Source organism: Spermophilus citellus, assembly GCF_964194105.1.
Source record: "Spermophilus citellus genome assembly, chromosome: 8".
Classification (NCBI taxonomy): domain Eukaryota; kingdom Metazoa; phylum Chordata; class Mammalia; order Rodentia; family Sciuridae; genus Spermophilus; species Spermophilus citellus.
In genome coordinates, this window is record NC_138189.1 from 103,272,616 (window position 1) to 103,295,046 (window position 22,431).

General features: G+C 34.3%; 1 protein-coding gene across 1 annotated transcript in view; it reads left to right on the forward strand.

Annotated features, from left to right (window-relative positions):
• CENPE (centromere protein E) overlaps window positions 1-21,515 on the forward strand; it is a 71,937-nt gene extending 50,422 nt beyond the window's left edge. Inside the window, exons 34-40 of the mRNA XM_081304331.1 lie at window positions 1,047-1,262; window positions 3,523-3,708; window positions 7,930-8,042; window positions 9,361-9,458; window positions 11,406-11,589; window positions 19,394-19,680; window positions 21,244-21,515. Of these exons, the coding sequence (XP_081160457.1) occupies window positions 1,047-1,262; window positions 3,523-3,708; window positions 7,930-8,042; window positions 9,361-9,458; window positions 11,406-11,589; window positions 19,394-19,680; window positions 21,244-21,335 (1,176 nt within the window). The 3' untranslated portion in view covers window positions 21,336-21,515. The remainder of the gene's footprint in view (window positions 1-1,046; window positions 1,263-3,522; window positions 3,709-7,929; window positions 8,043-9,360; window positions 9,459-11,405; window positions 11,590-19,393; window positions 19,681-21,243) is intronic.
• The last annotated feature ends 916 nt before the right edge of the window (window positions 21,516-22,431 follow it).

A 22,431-nucleotide genomic window follows, 5' to 3' on the forward strand; every position in this document is an offset into this window, starting at 1 on the left:
ACTTTAATTTCATCTGGAGAAAATCACATTGAAAGAAGGGATGAAAAAATGTTTTCCACGGGTAGTTCCTCCTATTTGTAGAATAACCAGAACGAACAAAACAGTAATAGGCTATTTCAAACATACTTGATCACAATCAATGGAGAAAGGCACAAAACAAAATAATCTCTCTATAATTCAAAGCTTTTCTTATAATATTGAATTATCAGCTGTAAGTAGCTTAGAAAGTAGGGGTTGCTGCTGTGTCAGCATGAATATGGCTTCTTCTAGCACCCTGAGGGTAGGAGTCAATAACTTTGTACGATGCAAAGTCAGTAAACCAGAGCCAAAAAGAATCCAGGATATCAGAAAGAACACAACTAACTTAAGATCCCTTCCTGGCAGAATGACCATAAAACCACAAAGAAGTTATAGAGGAGACCAATAAGACATTCTTGATAAGAGCAAAAAGTATATCCCATAGGAATTAGGAAGTGTTTATTATATGATTAATTTTAGAATTCGCCTTCATTGTAAAAAAGAGTATTGATGACATGTTGTTCTCTGCACAGAAATGAAAGATATCCATATTAATTACCAACAGCCAGTTATTTTCCCTAAAAATACTGAAGTTTAAAATGAAGTAGGAAAATAGATAACTGTTAAGTTTATTAGGAGTGTTCTGCTGTTAGATGGCACTTAATAGCTCATCATCAACCATAACATCTATAATGATTTTAATCTACATAATTGGTAAGATATATAGTATCAAAAGACTTCTTGTATGTGTGAAATTAGAACAAAAAAAACTAGATTAATATTGTAGCTTCTCTTCATGTGCTAGTACAGATCCAATAAAGCTGGGATTATCTTACTCTCATAATCAACATCCAATATCTATAATTTCAAAAAAATTGTGCAATCACAAAGAATGTTCATTCTTTAAAAGCATTGTTCTAGGGTGTTGGGCCTTCTAAATAATGAATTTCAGCATATGCATTGTACTAGAATTCTAGTGCTTGAATATATAAATCATTTTAGAGCTGTAATGTTTTACTGTTCAATAGGGTATAATAAATGAATCAACAGAGTTCGAGGAAAGAAGTGTAACCCGATCAAAAGAATGGGAACATGACCTGAAATCAATAATAGAGAAAAATAAAAAACTGTTTGAAGACTACCAAACTTTGACAGTCTCCCCAATATCTGGTGCCCAGGCTAATCCTATTGTACAAGACAATAAAAATCCTCATGTTACATCAAGAGCTGTACAACTAACAGAGGTATGCAATTTCTTATAAGATATTCTTTAATTTTTAGCTTCATCCTGGAGTCTAGAGCAAAATCATAGTATTGACTACATTTATTAAGGAATATGAACACAATATTTTGTGTATGTGATGAGCTAGATATTTATATATAGTTCTGGATATCACTCAGCTAAATAATTTTAAGTCTAGAAATTATAAAGATTTACCCTTTGTATCATAAAACAGAGGTAAATCAAAGCTTAATTTGAATACTAAATTCATATACTATAATTTAAGTGATTACCCATTTAAATTTTTATTACTATATATTATAAACTTCCTAAATCATCTGACTTTATACTAAACTATAATCTGTCTATATGCAAAACCAATATAAGCTTAGAGAAAAATAACAATTTAGCTTTTTTCTAATTATTTCTTTTAATATTGGTTAATATTTCAGTCACAATAAAAAGGGAAGAGGCTAAAATTATAACAGAATAATTATACATATCAACTTGTGTCTAAGAGTCAGTAGATTATTTGAATAATCTGTTACATTATTACTTAACCTTAGGAGTTGTTAAACATTAGAAAACATGCTACCTTACTTTATTAACACACAAATGATTTAGTGGTGATTCTACGAGTAAATTACAATTTATCATTTTTACCAGTATATATACTTGTAATGAAATGTCAGCCACTACTTTAATAATTAATTACCAGTGGAAACTAGAAGATCACTAGTTTGCAGTTTTTTGATTTGGTGATCTTAAGAGAATTGTCATCTGATAGACATAGAATAGAGCAAAGGTGAAACCCATTTACCAAAGCAATAATTTAAAGAAGCAGAAAGAAATTCTGTCTTTGGTGACCTAAGAAAACATATGCTATTATAATTAGACTACTTTGACAATTATGCAGGAATATACAAGTATAGCGGTGGAGCAGAACTGAGTTCAGAAGCCCACCCCATTAAGTCTTAAGAATTTTATTTATATATATATATATATAATATACATACACACACACACACACACAATTATGGTAATGTTCAACTCTACAGGGAAAAATTGTTTACTTATAATTTGAAACAACGAACTAGTCATCTGGAAAAGAAATAAGACTCACTAAACAAAAAATAAATTCTAGGTGGACCATAAAGCAACAGACATTTCACAGACCAAAAAAAAAAAAAAAAAAAAAAAAAAATGTGTGTACATGTGAATAATCTGATAAACATGAAGAAAAATTCAGGTATTTAAGTTTATCTTAAGATAATTTATACTTGTGAAAAACTGGAAATAACCTCAATCTTCATTTGTGGTGACTGAATAAATAATTTATGATATTTCCATGAAATCGGATGCTATGTATCCATAAAAACAAAAATGGAAGACATTTATATATATTGATAATAGAAAGATCAAAAATATACTGGTTTAAAAACAGAACTTTATGTTGAGTATATAGTGTATGAGTAACTATTTTTATAAACTATATTCACATGTGCTTAGATGCTTAGAGAAAATTCCTGGGAAAGTACACTTGAAAAGTTTAGCAGTCATTGCCTCAGAATCAACTAGGATCTGAGGTGGAAACTACCTTTTCATCATGTATCTTTGAATTTTCCTCGTGTTTACCTTTTTCAATTTCAAAACTAATTAACAAAAGTAAAGGAAAAGGTATTATGTACATTACTTAGAAAGTCAGTTAACAAATATATTTCTGATAGTGTTAATTTAAAATGAGTGCTTCTTTAATGTGCTTAGCACTCAACTAACCAGTAAATAACATCAACACTGTGCTGTTTTCACATTCATGGTTTAAGAATTTGTTGACAGATTATATGGTTTAAATTTTTGTCATTTTTAAATCCAAAAATCAGTTACTTCCAAATGAAAGCAATACATGTCTATAGATTGAGTGATATTTGGCCTCTCTTCTATCCTTTATGAATGCAGTTCATGAAAAATTATCAATACATAAATATAATCTTTTGTCTCAAATTTACATTCTACATCTCTGTCTTTAAAATAGACCTTATGAGTCAGGCACAGTGGCGAACACCTGTAATCCCAGCAGTTTAGGAGGCTAAGGCAGTAGGATCGCAAATTCAAAGCCAGCCTCAGCAATTTAGCAAGGCCCTAAACAACTCAGCAAGACCCTGTCTCAACAAAAAGGACTGGGGATGTGGCTCTGTGGTTAAGCACCCCTGGATTCAATCCCTGGTACAAAAAAAAAACAAAAAAACAAAAAAAACCTAATGAATATATGCTTTCTCTAACAGAGAATTCAGGAACTAGAAAATTCCTTACGTGAAGCTAAAGAAAGTGTTGTACATAAGGAAAGCAAGATAATAAAGATGCAGAAAGAACTTGAAATGACCAATAACATTATAGCAAAACTTCAAGCCAAAATTAATGAATCAAATAAATGTCTTGAAAAAACAAAAGAAAAGATGCAAGCACTTCAGGTAACTTAACCTCATTTTATTAGTAAATGCTATCATTTTACTTTAACTGTTAAATTTGACAAATAATTTGATGCTCTGTTCTCCCAGTCTTACCACAACTTCCTATGACATATATATGTCTGAAGCTCATTATTCAATCTTTAAAAGAAGGAACAACTTAGAAATGAAATGCAAGAGTATCTTTTTATTGTTGTTCTTTTTAGATATACATGACAGTAGAGTGTATTTTGACATATTGTACATACATGGAGTATAATTTATTCTAATTAGGATCCCGTTCTTGTGGTTGCACATGGTGTGGAGTTACACTGGCCATTTATTCCTATATGAACATAGGAAACTTATGTCTAATTCATTCCACTGTCTTTCCTATTCCCATCTCCACTCCCTTCCCTTCATTCCCCTTTGTCTGATCCAACAAACTTCTATTCTTTCCTCCTCCGCTTATTGTGTTAGCATCTGCATATCTTTTTTTTTTTTTAAGAGAGAGAAATTTTTAATATTTATTTTTTAGTTTCCGGCGGACACAACATCTTTGTATGTGGTGCTGAGGATCGAACCCGGGCCGCACACATGCCAGGCAAGCGCGCTACCACTTGAGCCACATCCCCAGCCCAGCATCTGCATATCTGAGAGAACAATTGGCCTTTAGTTTTTTGGGATTGGCTTATTTCACTTAACATGACAGTTTCCAGTTCCATCCATTTACCAGCAAATGTCAGAATAATTTCATTCTTCCTTATGACTGAGTAATATTCCATTGTGTGTATATGCCACATTTTCTTTATCTATTCGTCTGTTGAAGGGCACCTAGGTTGGTACCACAGTTTAGTTATTGTGAATTGAGCTTCTGTAAACATTGATTTGGCCACATCATTGTAATACACATTTTTAAATCCCTTGGGTACAATGGTTCCATTCCAAGTGTTTTTAGGAATAGGAGTATATTTTCATGTAAAATATTGGTTAATTTTGTCATGCTAGAAAAGCAATTTTTTAAGATACGTCAACATTGTTTATACTTGAAAATGTACATTTTTTATTTTTCAAAAATAGTGGGCTTCTTATCTAAATATATAACACCATAATAAATGTATAAACACCAGTGGATTAAGTATGTTTTCATTTTTTTCTACTTGCTGTTCTTATTACTGAGACCCACTTGGTGTCCTGTGGGCTAAATCAGGCCAATTTTCTTTGGAAAGAATGGTGGTTTAAATGTTTTTGAACTTCAGTATCCTTGAAGTCACACCCCTATTCATCATTTCCTTATCACTCCCTTTTGTTTTGCTCCAACCACTTTTCATAATTCTTTTCCTCAAGTCTGAAACTGATAGCATAGAAGTGTGTTTCTGCTTCAGTGTCTCTTCAGCCCCACTAAAATTAAGAACAAGTCAAAAATGCCTTCTCATTTCATGGTTAGCATTCTTCTAAAAAGTCTGATCCATTCATTGAGACATGAGCAGATAAACTAGAGAAAAAAGTTTGAGAGTAAATTTTTAATATTACAAATTAAACAATCACATTTTATTCATTCAATAAGTATTTGCTGAGCACCAACTATGTGGCAACAGACGAGTCCAGAATATAAGTCAAAGAACTTGCTTTCTGGTATGGGGAGACAGAAAATTAATTGATTTTAAAATGTAAATATATGATATAAAAATGGACTGATGTGGCTTAGTGGTTAAGCACCCATGGGTTCAATCCCTGGTACCACAAAATAAAAGGGAACAACTTGAATGTTTGCCAACAGAGAAAATGTTAGATTATAATATACTCTCATACTAGGATACATTAGGTAGGTGGAGGGAAACAGTGAGTTAGACTGTTGGCCTGAGAAGTAGATAAAGCCCACGACTGCATGCAGAGAGCAGTCTGATGAGTAAAAGGTAACAAGTAGGAAAAAGGTCTGTGAACTGTTTGTTGGTGTGGTGTACCCAAAGACAGAAGGCTATATGCTTTGCTCACAGTGGACAGGAGGGAGAAAAAAAAATTTAAATCCCTGGATTGTTTGTTACAACAAATACATTTTGCTTTTATAAAGGGGAAAAAATATATAAATATATGATAAAAAGTATAATAGAAAAAGAAATGAGTCAGACAAGGAGTATGTGGGTTCTGGGTAAAGGTGGGCATGTGCAAGCAAAGAGATGATTTTTATAGAGAGAGAGTTAAGAAAAGTCAACAATAAGATGATCTAAAGGAAGTGCTGGGGCAAACTGTGACTAGAGAAGAGTCTTCCAGGCAAAGGAAATAGCAAATGCACAGACCCAGAATCAAATATTCTAGGCAGGTTTGAGAAACAAGAAAGTCACTATATTCAGAGTAGAGTGAAGACAGGGGTGGAAAATAAGGCAAGAAGCTGCAGTGAAACAGATCATAAAGGGTCTTGAGGGCCATTGGAGAATTTTGTCAAAAACAGTGTTATGTTCTGACTTAATTTCTTTAAAGACTTTTCTTTGAAAAATAGACTTTAGGGAATGGTGATTTTAATTAATTAGGTACCACTACACTCTTTTTAGAATGGCCAAAATCCAAAACATTGACAAACACCAAATCCTGGCAAGGATGTAGAGCACAGGAGCTCTCACTCATTGTGGGAATGTGAAGTGATCTAGCCACTTTGAAATACAGTTTGGCAGTTTCTTAGTAAATTAAATGTTTTCTTACAATATTGATATCAGTGTTGAGAATCAGATTCTAGTCCTGTTCCCCCACTGTTGAAGATTAAACATCTGAGAAACTCCAAGACAAGAGCAAAAAGCTTTATTTAAAGGATAGAACAGAGAAAGGGACAGGGGCTCCTCCGCAAAAGAGGGGACCCAAGTTGGTGCCTAAGGGAGTGGGGGTGTCCTTGTCCCTTTTATAGATTTTAGATTTCCTTTGTTCTCATGCCCCCTCCTGCTCTCATCCTGCCTGTGGCCAAAGACCAAAAACCAGGAGAGGAGTTGCCCAGAAAGGCAGGAAGAGAGTCACCCAAGGGCTACTAATTAATACCTCCTTGCAGGGAGGAACAATTCCCTAGAAGCAGGTAACCTTGGCAACAGGATGGAGGAGGGGAAGTGTCCTGAAGATATTAACATTTTATTTCCTCTTGAATCAGCCCCCATCTTCCTGACCCAGTCTTTCATTGTCTACATTGGCTGTCCTTTTGCCTCCCAGCCTCAATATGATCAAGCAGTTGTCCTCCTTGATATTTACTCATTGCACAAAAAGCTATGCATGTGCATTTATAGCAGCTGTATCATCATTGCCCAAACTTAGAAACAATCAAGACCTCTTTTAAGAGGTGAATGGATAAATACATCATAAGTATGTTGATACAAAGGAATATCATTTATCAGATAAAAGAAATGAGCTATGAAGCTATGCAGTCATGAAAAGACATGGGAGACATGCATATTGCTAAGTGAAAGTATCCAATCTGAAAAGGCTGCCTAGTATACAATTTCAAATATATGACATTAGAGTTGGTAGGGAGGCATACCAGGATGAACAGGTAGAGCATAGGAAATCTAAGAAATTCTAAAGTAAATACAGACTTTAATTAATTAATAACATATTGGTATCAGTTCATTGGTTGTAACAAATGTACCATACTAATAATGCATGAATGTAATAATAGGAAAGAAGGTATGGGACACTGTATACATGGGAACTCTCGATGTTTTCCATTCAATTTTTCTGTATAAAATAGTCTATTCAATTTTTTTTTAAAGATTTACTAATGCACATGAGTATGTATATGTTCTCTGAATGGAAAGCAGATATAGTTGTATCACTGATTGAGCTACCTTTCTGTATAAAAATATTCCCAATAATGTGTTGTTGCTTGAATTTGAGTTCCACTTAATGTTTACATTTCTGCTCCAGCATCTTTTGTTTCCTTTTCCTGCTTCATCTTTGTCCGCCCATTTCATTATTTTCAATCTTTCTGTTTCATTTTGTACATAGATCACTTTTTTCATTGCAAAATAGTACTTGTTTTAAGACATAAAAATCATATGTCTATATATATTAGCTTCAAATATACCTTACATCAAATGTTTAGTTACTATTCAACTAGAATTAATGCCTTTCTTGTTTTTCTTATACTTGAAGTGGTTTGCTATTTTAAAATATGTCTACTAGAGTAAAGGCAGCTAACTTTTCTTTAAAACCAGAGATATAGGACTACTGTAATCATTATTTTACTTTTCTTTTTTCTGTAACTATTAGGACCAAGTCGCTTTAGGAGCCAAACCCTATAAAGAAGAAATTGAAGAGCTCAAAACAAAGCTGGTGAAAATAGACTTAGAGAAGATGAAAACTGCCAAGGAATTTGAGAAGGAGTATGTTATAGCTTTAGTTGAACATGGCTTTAATAGCTTTTCTTTCTAAACTACATAAATATCTTTGTATTAGTTAACTTTTTAAAAAGAAACTTATGAAAATGTTAGTGCTTTAAAAAAAAATACAAACCCACAAATTTTTAAGTTTACTAAACCGTCATATAAAGTTTTTTTATGTTAATGACAGTTCTGATCAATTAACATACTTTTTTGAATGCTTCCTTCTCAATTGGGTATAAACAACTTAAAATGGCCTTTTCATGCTTAGAAGTGAACATTAAGAACTTATACATGTCTCTGTGTGAGTCTCTGTGTGTGCATATGTAAGAGTGTATTTTCTTTTCATTTATAGGTACCTAGGACCCCAGAGCATATTCTTTTATTAATACACACACACACACTTATAAGAGCATGCTTCTGTCTATAATAATGAAAAGAACACTAAACAGAGAGTCAGGGAAACTGAATTAGAAGTGCTCACTTATTAATGCATTACCTTAAACAAGCTCTTTAATCTGTCAGATCCTTGCATTCACAATCAATAAAAGGAGAGGGTTATTATAGGATGTCTTAAGAGGTCTTCTAGATCCTAGCATTCTTCATTCTTCCTAATCTTGAATAAATATCTAATAATCTCTAATTCTGCTCAAAATGTAGCACTCTGTAAGTCTTTGTGCTGCCTAGCTGCCTTCCACTATTAGGTCCTTAATTATTTTTTAAGAAAAAAGCTTTTACTTATAGAATCAAAATACTTTTATAGTTTTTGAGAAAGACAGAAAGTCTTAAAATTTATTATTGCCTATTAATATCTAAACCAACAATTCATAAAATGTCTTTCTACTGGGAAACAATGATCAGAATTTGACCTTTTGACTCTTTCACCTTAGACCAGACCTGCAATCAGGCTTTGCTTTCCTGACAGTGTAGAAATGAAACTGCTTTTCTCTTTCTTGCTCTGGTAATTATACCTTCAAGACCATTCTGTGACTCCATGATAGCAGCCCAACTGTTTGTTTTATAGCATCTCCAAATATAACTTGGCTTAATAGCCAATTAATAGCTATCAAGCTTTCAGAAATTTTAGAACTGGTTTCTCAATATTAAGAAAATTGGAGTGTTCCTATAACAAAATACTTGGAATTTGCTGGCATTATAGCCATAAAGGGCATCATATAAAGAGAGATTATGCAGGATGATCTACCACTACTTATGGGTACTATGCTAATATAATGCATCATATTACAAACTTCTTGACAAAGATTCTGTTTATTCTTCCATAGAAAATTAGTTGCTATATTTTTATTATTGTTCTTGTTAGAATTCATTCTACAAAAGCCACTATAGACTATCAAAAAGAAGTGATAAGAGTATTAAGAGAAAATCTGAGAAGAAGTCAACAGGCCCAAGATGCTTCAAGTAAGTAGAAACTACACATATTTTCAGATCTTTCCAATATTACTTCTCAACACACAGACTTTGAAAATGCCTATTATCCATATGACATTCAATAACCTAAGTTAATCAATAATCTCTTTTTAAAATAAATATGTATTTTGTAGTATCTCTTTAGATTACTATAGTCAACTGTTTATCCATTGTAGATTCTTGAACTATATGAATTTTACTTTTGCATTATTAGATCTTTACCTATACTGAAGATACCTTTGCTGTTATAAAAGAATGACTTTTATGGTCAAGGTAGAACCACCCTTCCCAATAAAAGCCAAATACATTCCTTAGTAAATTTTAAACTATATGCAACTAATAAATGAGGATTGGTACACAGTAAAAATAAGTAAATATTAACCTATTCGCTCTTAAAAGTAAAAAATATCAAGGTGATATTTACTTGAAAAACTTTTTAAAATATATCTCAGCTACATTTTAAGATTTAATGGTTAAATTTCTACATATGCACTTCCTAAACTATCTTTTTTTCACATTTTTGTCTCATGTTTTACTTGAGAAGAGAGAATTCTGGCTAGTACTTAGCAGCTTTATGTAATAGAAAATGCACTGAGCTAAAAATCAGGGGAAGTTCTCTAGACTGACTGCCCTCACTAATGGCCACATGAAATCAGAGGTCCAGCACCTGACCTTTCTCACCTTATATGCACTTGTTAAGAAGAGCAAACCAAAAGTTGTATGTGAAAGCACATTGAAAATTCTAAATGCCAAGCAAAATATTTTATCATAAAATATAATAAATGTTATTATCCACTCAGTGTGTGTTGAAGACATACCTAATGTAGATTAAACTTCCTGAGTGTCTATTGCAATATGCTCTTAGCAACTGTCTAGAAAACTTGACAAGATGAAAATAAAAGTGAAGATTCTTTGTTACAGAAAGGTCAGGATCGTTCCTCCTGATGTGTAGGTGGCTTTCAGGTATATACAGGTAGAGTGATCCTTACCCTAAATGCTTAGACCCAGAAACTTTGGGGGTTTGGATTTTTTCAGATTTTGAAATATTTGCATAATATACATAATGATATAACATGGGGATAGGGCCCAAGTCTAAACATAAATTGATTTATGTTTTCATACACATCTTTAGTACACAGCCTGAAGGTAACTTTTTATAATATTTTTAATGATTTTGTGCAGAAAGCAAAGGCTCTCCCTGCCACCCACGTGGATAATATGAATACTAAATAAGCATCTCACAATTTTATGCAATTGAACACAATTTTACATATATAGTGTGAAATACTGACTAACATGCTTTAATAACATTCTAAGGTATATTTACGTTGAGTACTTACAATGCCCTGAATGACCGAGGCAGTCCTCATACTTTCTCTGTATTAACAAGCCCTCCAGCTGAGCACTAATTTTGAGCAGCTCTAACTGGAGAGGGTAGCCATTGCTGCAGTTAGGATGAAAGATCTTAGCCATATTTGGTAGAGGTTGATGTAAATTCTAAAGACATTTAGAACTAATGATCAGCCAAGTGTGGTTGGTGCTCACCTGTAATCCCAGCTATTTGAGAAACTAAGACGGGGGATCTCAAGTTCAAAGCAGCCTAAGCAACTTAGTAAAATACTATCTTAAAATAAATAAATTAAAACGCCTAGGGCTATCTCTCAGTGATAGAGCCTTGCCTATAGCATGCACAAGGCCCTAGGTTCAATCCCCAGTATTGCCCCCCTGGAAAAAAAATTTAATTTAAAAATAGAACTGGTGATCAAACAGGCTGGATAGGTAGGTGAGGTAAAAGGACAAGTCTACTGTGACTTCCACGGTAATGGTGGAAATGTTTGGATTTTTATAGTTTTTCTTATTTATTTTAAATCTTGGAGATAATCAAAATTACACTGTATTAAAAAAAATACCACCTATTTATGTTTTTGCTTTCCACAGTGATATCAGAACATACTGATTCTCAGCCTTCAAATAAGCCCATAACCTGTGGTGGTGGCAGTGGCATCATACAAAGCACAAAAGCACTTATTTTGAAAAGTGAATACATAAGGCTAGAAAAGGAAATTTCTAAGTTAAAGCAGCAAAATGAGCAACTAATAAAGCAAAAGAATGACCTGCTGAGGTAAGATTTGATTGTGTGATACAGATAATGTGCTTATGGCTGTTACATCGGTTGGGTGGGGGGATTGTATTTTGTATAGTTGACAGCCCTTCATATGTTATGAGGAAAGTAAATTTTAGAGTTTATATAGTAGGTGCCTTTAAAAAAAGAATATACTACCACCAACCCAGATGTTTATATTCATCAACTAACCTGTTTTTAACTAAGTCAAGAAAGTAAACAAAGACTTTTGAGGGGACAGCAGAGATATACCACAAGTCAATGAAGCTATACTCAACAGAGAACCCTTTAAGTCTGTTACTGTAGCCTATTTACTTTTACTTTATAAACAAAGCTAACAAGTGTAAAAGGTCATTATGAAAGAGCAAATCTAGGTGTTGGAGAGAGAATGTGGTGATAAAAAACTTAAACTCTAAGAATAGATCTAAAACATGAACAGAAATTGGGTCAGATGAAACAAATGTAATTTTTTAAAATTTTTTATTCTAATTTGTTACATGACAGTAGAATGCATTGTAATTCATATTGCACATATAAATCATAATTTTTCATATCTCTGGTTGTATATAAAGTATATTCACACCATTAATGTCTTCATACATGTTCTTAGGGTAATTATATCCATCTCATGACACCCTCATTTCTACCCCCATGCCCTCTCCTTTCCCCTCCGACCCCTTTACCCTATCTAGAGTTCTTCTAATCTTCCCATGCTCCTCCTCCCAACCCTACTATTAATCAGCCTCCTTATATCAGAGAAAACATCTGATATTTGGTTTTTTTGGGATTGGCTAACTTCACTTAGCATTATATTCTCCAACTGCATTAATTTACCTGCAAATGCCATGACTATATTCTCTTTTATTGCTGAGTAATATTCTATTGTGTATATATACCACATTTTATTTATCCATTCATCTACTGAAGGAAATCTAGGTTGGTTCCACAGTTTAGCTATTGTGAATTGTGCTGCTATAAACATTTATGTGGCTGTGTCTCTGTAGTATGCTGTTTTTAAGTCCTTTGAGTATAGACCGAGGAGTAGGATAGCTGGGTCAAATGGTGGTTTCATTCACAGTTTTCCAAGGAATCTCCATACTGCTTTCCATAATGGCTGCACCAATTTGCAGTCCCACAAAATGTATGAGAGTGCTTTTTTGTTGTTGTTGTTTGTATTTTTAATAGCTGCCATTCTGACTGGAGTGAGATGAAATCTTAAGAGTAGTTTTGATTTGCATTTCTCCAATTGTTAGAAATGATGAACATTTTTCATATATTTGTTGATTGTATATCATCTTCTGAGAAGTGTCTGTTCAGGTCCTTGGCCTATTTATTGATTGTGTTATTTGGTTTTCTGGTGTTTAGTTTTTTGTGTTCTTTTTATATCCTGGAGATTACTGCTCTTTCTGATGTGTAAGGGGTAAAAATTTGTTCCCAAGATGTAGGCTATTTACCTCACTGATTGTTTCTTCTGCTGAGAAGAATTTTTTTAGTCTGAAATCCTTCCATTTTTGATGCTTGATTTTAATTCTTCCGCTATAGGAGTCTTATTAAGTCTTCCTTTAGTCGGGACCTAATCCCACATGATGAAGATTAGGGCCTATTTTTTCTTCTGTTAGAACAGGGTTTCTGGTTTAATTCCTAGGTCCTTGATCCACTTTGAATTGGGTTTTGTGCATGGTGAAAGGTAGGGGTTTGATTTCATTTTGTTGCATATGGATATCCAGTTTTCCCAGCATCATTTGTTGAAGAAGCTATCTTTTCTCCGATGCATGTTTTTGGCACATTTGTCTAATATAAGATAATTCTAATTTTCTGGGTTAGTCTCTGGATCCTCTATTCTGTACCATTGGTCTACTAGTCTGTTTTGGTGCCAATACCCACCGTTTTGGTTACTATCACTCAATAGTATAGTTTAAGTTCTAGTATAGTGATGCCACCTGCTTCACTCTTCCTGCTGAGGATTGCTTCAGCTATTCTGGGTCTCTTTATTTTTCCAGATGAATTTCATGACTGCTTTTTCTATTTCTATGAGGAATGCCATTGTGATTTTGAGTGGAATTGCATTAAATCTATATAGTGCTTTTGGTAGTATAGTCATTTTGATAATATTAATTCTGCCTATCCAAGAGCAGCGTAGATCTTTCCATCTTCTAAGGTCTTCTTTGATTTCTTTTTTTAGGGTTCTGTAGTTTTCATTGTATAGGTCTTTCACCTCTTTTGTTAAGTTGATTCCCAAGTATTTTATTTTATTTTACTTTATTTTATTTTATTTTAGGCTATTGTAAATGGGGTAGTTTTCCTCACTTCCCTTTCAGAAGATTTGTCACTGATATACAGAAATGCCTTTGATTTATGGGTGTTGATTTTATATCCTGCTACTTTGCTGAATTCATTTACTAGTTCTAAAAGTATTCTTGTGGAACTTTTGGGGTCTTCTAGGTATTGAATCATATCATCAGCAAATAGTGCTAATTTGAGTTCTTCTTTTCCTATTTGTATCCCTTTAATTTCTTTCATCTGTGTAATTGCTCTGGCCAGTGTTTCAAGAACTATGTTTAATAGAAGTGGTAAGAGAGGGCATCCCTGTCTTGTTCTACTTTTTAGAAGGTCTTTTTTCTCCACTTAGAATGATGTTGACCTGGGGCTTAGCATAGATAGCCTTTATGATGTTGAGAAATGTCCTTGGTATCCCTCATTTTTCTAGCGTTTTGAACATGAAGGGGTGCTGATTTTGTCAAATGCCTTTTCTGCATCTATTGAGATGGACATATGATTCTTATCTTTAAGTCTATTTATGTGATGAATTGCATTTATTGATTTCAGTATGTTGAACCAAGCTTTCATCCCTAGGATGAATCTCATTTGATCATGGTGCACAGTCTTTTTGATATGTTTTGTGTTTGATTTGCCAGAATTTTATTGAGAATTTTTGCATCTATGTTTGTTAGAGAGATTGGTCTGAAGTTTTCCTTTTTTGATGTGTCTTTGCCTGGTTTTGGAATCAGGATGAGATTGTCCTCATAGAATGAGTTTGGAAGTACTCACTCTTTTTCTATTTTGTGAAATAAATTGAAGAGTATTGGTTTTAGTTCTTCTTTAAAGGTCTTGTAGAACTCAGCTGTGTATCCATCCTGTCCTGGGCTTTTCTTGGTTACTAGGCTTCTGATGGTGTCTTCTATTTCATCGCTTGATATTGGTCTATTTAAATTGTGGATATAATCCTGATTCAATTTGGGCAAATCATATGACTTAAGAAATTTGTCCATGCCTTTGGTATTTTCTATTTTATTGGAGTACAAGTTTTCAAAATAATTTCTAATTATCTTCTGTATTTCTGTAGTGTCTATTGTGATACTACCTTTTTCATCACATATATTAGTAGTTTGAGTTTTCTCTCTCCTTCTCTTCATTAGCATAGCTAAAGATCTATCAATTTTATTTATTTTTTCAAAGAACCAGCTTTTTGTTTTGTCAATTTTTTCAATTGTTTCTTTTGTTTCAATTTCATTGATTTCAGCTCTGATTTTAATTATTTCTTGCCTTCTACTGCTTTTGGTGTTGATTTGTTCTTCTTTTTTTAGGGTTTTGAGATGTAATGTTAGGTCATTTATTTGTTGGCTTTTTTTTCTTTTAAGGAATGAGCTTCATGCAATGAACTTTCCTCTAAGTACTGCCTTCATAGTGTCCCAGAGATTTCGATATATTGTGTCTGTGTTCTCATTTACCTCTAAGAATTTTTAATCTCCTCCTTGATGTCTTCTGCAACCCATTGTTTATTCAGTAGCATATTATTTAGTCTCCAGGTATTGGAGTAACTTTTATTTTTTTATTGGTCATTGGTTTCTAATTTGATTTTATTAAGATCTGATAAAATGAAGGGTAGTATCTCTACTTTTTTATATTTGCTAAGAGTTGCTTTGTGTCATAGTATATGGTCCATTTTACAGAAGGATCCATGTGCTGCTGAGAAAAAAGAGTATTCACTTGTTAAAGGGTGAAATGATCTATATATGTCAGTTAAGTCTAAGTTATTGATTGTTTTATTGAGTTATATAGTTTCTTTGTTCAGCTTTTGTTTGGAAGATCTATCCAGTGGTGAGAGAGATTTGTTAAAGTTACCCAAGATTATTGTGTTGTGGTCAGTTTGACTCTTGAACTTGAGAAGAATTTGTTTGATGATCAAAGATGCTACATTGTTTTGGGAATATATATTTATGATTGTTATGGCTTGGTGTATGGTTACCTTGAGCAGTATGAAATGTTGTTCTTTATTCCTTTTGATTAACTTTAGCTTGAAGTCTACTTTTTGATACGAGGATGGAAACCCCTGCTTGTTTCTGCAGTCCATGTGGGTGGTATGATTTTCCCAACCTTTCACCTTCAGTCTGTATATGTCTTTTCCTATCAGATGAGTCTCCTGGAGGCAGCATATTGTTGGGTCTTTTTTTTTTTTTTTAAATCCATTTTTTGATGGGTGAGTTTAGGCCATTAACATTCAGTTATTATTGAGACATTATTTGTATTCCTAGCCACTTTTGCTTATTTTTGGTATTTAACTTCACTTGGTTTCTCCTTTGATTGGTTTTTCCTTTAGGGTACTACCTCCCTCTGATGATTTTCATTGTTTTTCGTTTCCTCTTCATGGAATATTTTACCAAGGATGTTCTGTAGGGCTGGTTTTCTAACTGTAAATTCTTTTAACTTTTGTTCATCATGGAAGGTTTTTATTTCATCATCAAATCTAAAGCTTAATTTTGCTAGATACAAGATTCTTGGTTGGCATCTATTATCTCAGAGCTTGAGATACATTGTTCCAGGATCTTCTAGCTTTTAGAGTCTGGGTTGAAAAATCTGCAGTTACCCTAATTGGTTTTCCCCTATATGTAATCTGATTCCTTTCTCTCATGGCTTTTAATATTCTCTCCTTATTCTGTAGTTGGGCATTTTCACTATAATGTGCCTTGGTATGGATCTGTTGTGATTTGGTGTCCTGTAAGCTTCTTGAATTTGGTTTTCCAATTCATTCTTCAGTTTTCTGATTTTATTTCATTGAATAGATTGTTCATTCCTTGGTTTGAAATTCTATGCTTTCCTCTATCCCAACCACTCTTAAATTTGGTCTTTTTATGATATCCCATATTTTTTAAATGTTCTGCTCGTGGTTTCTTACCATTTTCACTGTGTGGTCTACATTCTTTCAAGATTATATATTTTGTCTTTATTGTCTGAGGTCCTGTCTTCCAAGTGGTCTACTCTGTTGGTGATGCTTTCTGTTGAACTTTTAATTTGGTTTATTGTTTCTTTCATTTCAAGGATTTGTTTGTTTTTGTTTTCGTTTTTTTAGAACCTCTATCTCCCTGTTGAAGTAATCTTTTGCTTCCTGTATCTGTTTATGTAGCTCTTTGTGGAAATAATCTTTTGCTGCCTATATTTGCTCTCTTATACCATCCTTTAATTCACAGACCATTGTAACCATATACATCCTAAACTCCTTCTTCTGCTGTGGCTGCTAATGATTCTAATAATGTGGTATCTTGATTTGTTTGGGGCACTTTTCTCCCTTTTGCTTGTGTATCTTCCTTTTCAGCTCTGTGGGTCCAGGGTGTTATTGTTTTTACCCTATAAGCTTATGGTGTTCCTGTAGGGTTCCAATATATCTCCTTTGTGGGGAAGGACAATGTTAACAGATTCCAATATAAACAATATACCACCTATAAACAATTCATTGCTATTAAGACCTATACAGTTTGGTCACAATGTACAGAAATGTTGAATTTGATTATTATCTATAATATAATCAGTAGGTTTGTAAAAGGGTTTACAGTTTCTGACGGTGTACAATGAACTGGGAATGAAGTGTAGGATGATATGCTGAGGAGGCAGGATGTGAGAATATAGAGTTAGTGTATCTTAAGAAGTGTGGAAGAGAAATAATGAAGAGCGTTAGTAGCAGGAGAATAGATAGGAAGTAGTTTAGGGTAGACAAGTATGTGGGAAGAGAGTAGAGTACATAAAACAAATACATATGTATTATGAAAAATAAAGGATATTAAAATAGTAAAAATTGGAGGAAAAAAAGGCATATTCAACACCAGTATAATATACTATTCAGACGTTCCGGTCCTCAAAATCCTAGTTGATACAAAGTACTTGTTTTCACATATGTTGAAGATGTGAGGGTAAGAGGATAGAGGGGGAGAAGAAAAAGAGAAAAAAGTTAAAAAAATAAATAAATAAATAATGAAAAATTTTTTTTAAATCTCAAAGGAAGAAACTAGGATTGTTAATTGTTTTGGTTGGAGATGAGTCTCTTTCCTGCTTCCCGTTCCCTTCAGTAGGTGGGTTTGTTGTTAGATGGTATCTCCACCCTCATGATGGTGAAGGTAACCAGGGTGGGAATGCTGGTTCTGGGACAGGGCACCTGGATGTAAGGTGTGGCACCCGCCAGTCCCTGTAGGGAGACTGCACTTCAAAGGTCTCTTTTTGGTTCCGCTCCTATGACTTGAGCACCTGGTCCTATCTTGCCTGAAGGTTTCCCAGTTCCTGGTCTCTCTATTAGCCTCTTACCTTCTCCTTCTAGGGACCTCTCCCACTGGGGCTCTCTTGGGCGGTGCCCTGGTCACACTGCACACCCATCCCACTGAGAGCTGTTTTATGTTTGGTAGTTACTGTTCTGGGTTACTGGCCACTGGGAAGAGGCGGGAGTTGGAAACTGGGTACCTGGTCAGCAAAAGTTCTGATCTGGGAGCTGCCCCCACCAAACATAGTGATGAAGGTATCCCAAGATGGAGGCAGGCCTAGTCGGGTGGAGGAAGCCTGGCAATAGTGTGTGATGTGTTCAGAGATGAGCTCTGTGGCGTGCAGCCTTGGGGCTTTTGGCTGTCTTCAGAGCCCGTGAGATGTCTCTGGATGCAGGTAGATTACCGCATAGGGGAATATGGCAGTAGCTGCAGAGTCAGTCACAAGATGGAGGCGACTTGGGGAGTCTCACATTGGTAGATGGGGTCTACAGGGGAGTGGCGGCTGAGTTCCTGTGGGTGGGTAGTGACTGATTGTACTGTGTTGGTGTAGAGCAGCATCTGGGAGTTCTGTACCTGTGCTGATGCAGTGATCCTGCTAATACACTCGGGAGCTCTGTGTGGGCTAATGCTTCGGGGCTAGTATTTGGGTGGGGGGAGACAGGAGCCTGGAGTCCTGCTCCAACACTGAGCCCCAGAGCCCTGCACAGGCACAGCACTGGTGATTTCTGTGCAAGAGCAGCTGTTTAGGGGTTCCCTATCACTCTCAGAGAAGCAGTATTCCCACTAGGTGAGACCTGGGTCACAGAGCAACCCAGAATGCTGCCTCCCTCTGGCTCGCCATCTTGGATTCCCCCAAGAAATGTAATTTTTTAAATAAAGCTTCATCAAACAAGATTTGTCTGTCCAGAAAGACTAATTTATCACATCAAAGACTAAATTATTACATCAAAATATCAATAGACAAACCAATCCAGATGATATCAGTTAATTTGAAAACCTAGTATTATATTTGGAATTTTTAAACTCCGTGATGACAAAGTTTTACTGAAATTATTCAATTTATATAGACCCATTTCACTTTTTGAACTGTGGAAATAGTCCAAACAAAAAGCATTAGGTTGAAATTAAAATATTAATGTGGTAAAATGGTAAATTTTATGTTAAGTATATTTCACCACAGTTTTTTATCGATTTTTTTAATGTGGATACGTTTTAAGAACTGAACAGTCTAGCAATCTTCCTTTTTATTTATTTATGTATTTTTCTTACCTACACTTAAGCAATAACCAGCATCTTTCCAATGAGGTCAAAACTTGGAAGGAAAGAACCCTTAAAAGAGAGGTTTGCAAAGAAGTAACTTGTGAGAATTCTCCAAAATCTCCCAAAGTGACTGGAACAGATTCTAAAAAGATACAAAATATACCATCTCAATACAAGGAACAAAATGTACAAAATCCTGTACCAAAGGAATCGCCAAAATCTTGGTTTTTTGATAACCGATCCAAGTCTTTACCAGCACCTCGTCCAGTTCGTTATTTTGATAACTCAAGTCTCGGCCTTTGCCCAGGTAAGTAAATATAAAGGTTACTTGGAAGCCAGGGGATAACATTTGGAACTTGTCTTTAATATTTGGCCCCAAAAGTCAAGTTTAGATAAGAAATTTGGTTAAGCAAGCTACAGTGCACAGACTTTGTTTGCTGACCATCTGTAAGAAGGTCAGTTATTCTCCAAAGCACAGTGACATGTAGTCACTGTTACACCAACTGAAGTCTGTATTCTGCCTCTACAATTTTCTCCAAAGACAGACAAGCAACAAATCAAGGACATAAAGAAACTTCCCTATAAACAAAACTGCTACTAAAAAGGCTTTCAAGTCAATTCAGTGGGCCTGTCATTTCATTGACATGTTCATTTTACACAAGCCAGATGATGGATTACGATATGTACTTATTCATTTAATGAGAAAAATCTTTTGAACCCCCACTCTGATGATACATTGATAAATAAACCAGACAATAATCAAGTACAGATGTTTCCCTAATATATTACTACAGTATGTATCATAGTATGGGTAGTACAGTATTTCCCTACTATGTTAACCACAGGATCTTTTGACTTTGCAGTGGTGTGAAAGCATACCCATGTAAGTATTATGATTTTCAGTTTTGGACAGTATTCCAAAAAATTACACAGGGTATTCAGTATTCACCAGTAGGCTTTGTGTTAGATTGTTTTGTCTAGCTGTAGGCTAATGTCAGTGGTCTGAGCATATTTAAGGTAGGTTAGATAAGTGAGCTATGACATTCTATAGATGAAGGTATTAAATGCATTTTTTACTTCAGATATTTCTACTTAAAATGCACTTATTAGGATGTAACTCAATCATAAATCAGGGGAAAATTATATATATATATATATTTTTTTTTTTTTAAGTAAAGTTTTAGAAATACAAACGTCTATGAGACATATAATAGGTACTTTTGTTGTTGTTGTTGTTGTTGTTATTTAGGAATATTGAGGAAGTCTTCCTCCAGGAAGGGAACTGAGATATAAAAGACTAATGTGAATTAGCTTAACAAAGTGGGGGAGGGAAAGAAATTTCAGGCAGATGAAACAGCGACAGCCTCAGTGTAGGAGAGACCACGACCAGGGGGAGAGAAATGTGGTGTCACCACTGAACAGTCTAGCAATCATGTGGATAAAGTCAGGCCAAAGAGAGAAAGAGGTAAGTCAGATGTGCAGGACTTCCATAAATTACATAAAGGAATTTTTACTTACCCTGAGAGTAGGTGGAAGTAGTCTTTGAAATATTTTAAGCAATTGAGGGCCATTGTTAAGTAAAATAAGGGTTACTTGAACACAGACACTGCAATACTGCTACAGTCCATCTGGTAACTGAGATGGCTGCTAGGTGACTGGAGTGTGGTAGAACATGCATACAGCATGGATACACCAGGGTGGGATGGAGTGGAACAATGAATTTCATCACCACTCAATGTGGCATGCTATTTAAAAGTTCTGAATTGTTTATTTTTAGAATTTTCTATTTAGTATTTTTGTACCATGATAGACCACAGATAACTGATATCTCTTTAACAGGATTAATTTTGGCTTTTATTTTCTTTGTCAGAGGAACAAACCATAGGAGCAGAATGTGTGGATCCTAAGCCAGGTCCTTGGTACACCTCAGGAAAAGATGCACCCGAGTGCAAAACTCAGTAGGCTCCCCTCTGTCACTTTTCTGGAGGCCTTGCATTCCATGTTTGGAAATGATGCTGTTACTATATGTGTCTATTCATGGCAGTGATGTCACAATCCAACTTAACTTCAATTTATGTTTCACTTTGCCACTAGAATTAGAAAATAAAGGAACAACAAATTAATTTATTCCAGTAATTTAGAATAATGACAGCTATACCTTCTTCTTGCATGTGGTAACACTTTTTTAAAAAGTTTAATTGTATTATTTATTTATATATATTGCAAAGAATAAAATTATTGAAGGAAATTTCCTCTCATAAATTGTATGTTTTTATTAATGTAAACTTATTCACTTTTGACTTTATAAGTAAAACGTCATTTATTAAAAATTATAAACTTTTTAATCTAATACCTTGAACATTCATTAAATGTTTAATTAGTATTTCTGAATCACAACTCCATGTACTATTAAAGATTTCTTAGTGAGATTCTCTCTTCGTGCTGTCTTTCAGGATTTTGCTATAAATTATACACATATTTTCTTAAATTCTTAAAGGATAGCGGAAGCTCTTTCCTCTTAACTTGTGGTCATAATCTTCCTTAAGCTTTAATAACTACAAAACTTCTTTCTGACTTTTCTGTTAACCAAGTCATCCCATTCCCCATGCAAGTATTCCAAATAGGTTAGTATATTATTAGACTTTGTTCTTCATTGCACTTCAGCTGGAAGAACTTCATAGATCATTTATCCTACCTCTTCAATTTAGGCATGAGGAAACAGTACTCAAGTTGTGTGAACCTGAGGTTCCTACAGATATATTAGGCATATATGGATGGGTTTCAAACAAGCTGTAAAACTTCTGAAATTTTAGGCAAACGTTTGTATGTGGATTTATTTTTCTAGGGTCCATACTTTATGTTTTTAAAGAATATTGAATATTTTATATCATGATTTTGAAAAACCACTTAAAATAGCAACTTCCTAGGGTTATAGGACAGAGTTAATGTGATTTTCCCTTAACATAGAGGAGCTCAGTGGCAGAATACTTGCCTAGCATGTGTGAGGCACTGGGTTTGATCCTTAGCACCACATAAAAAAATAAATAAAATGAAGGCA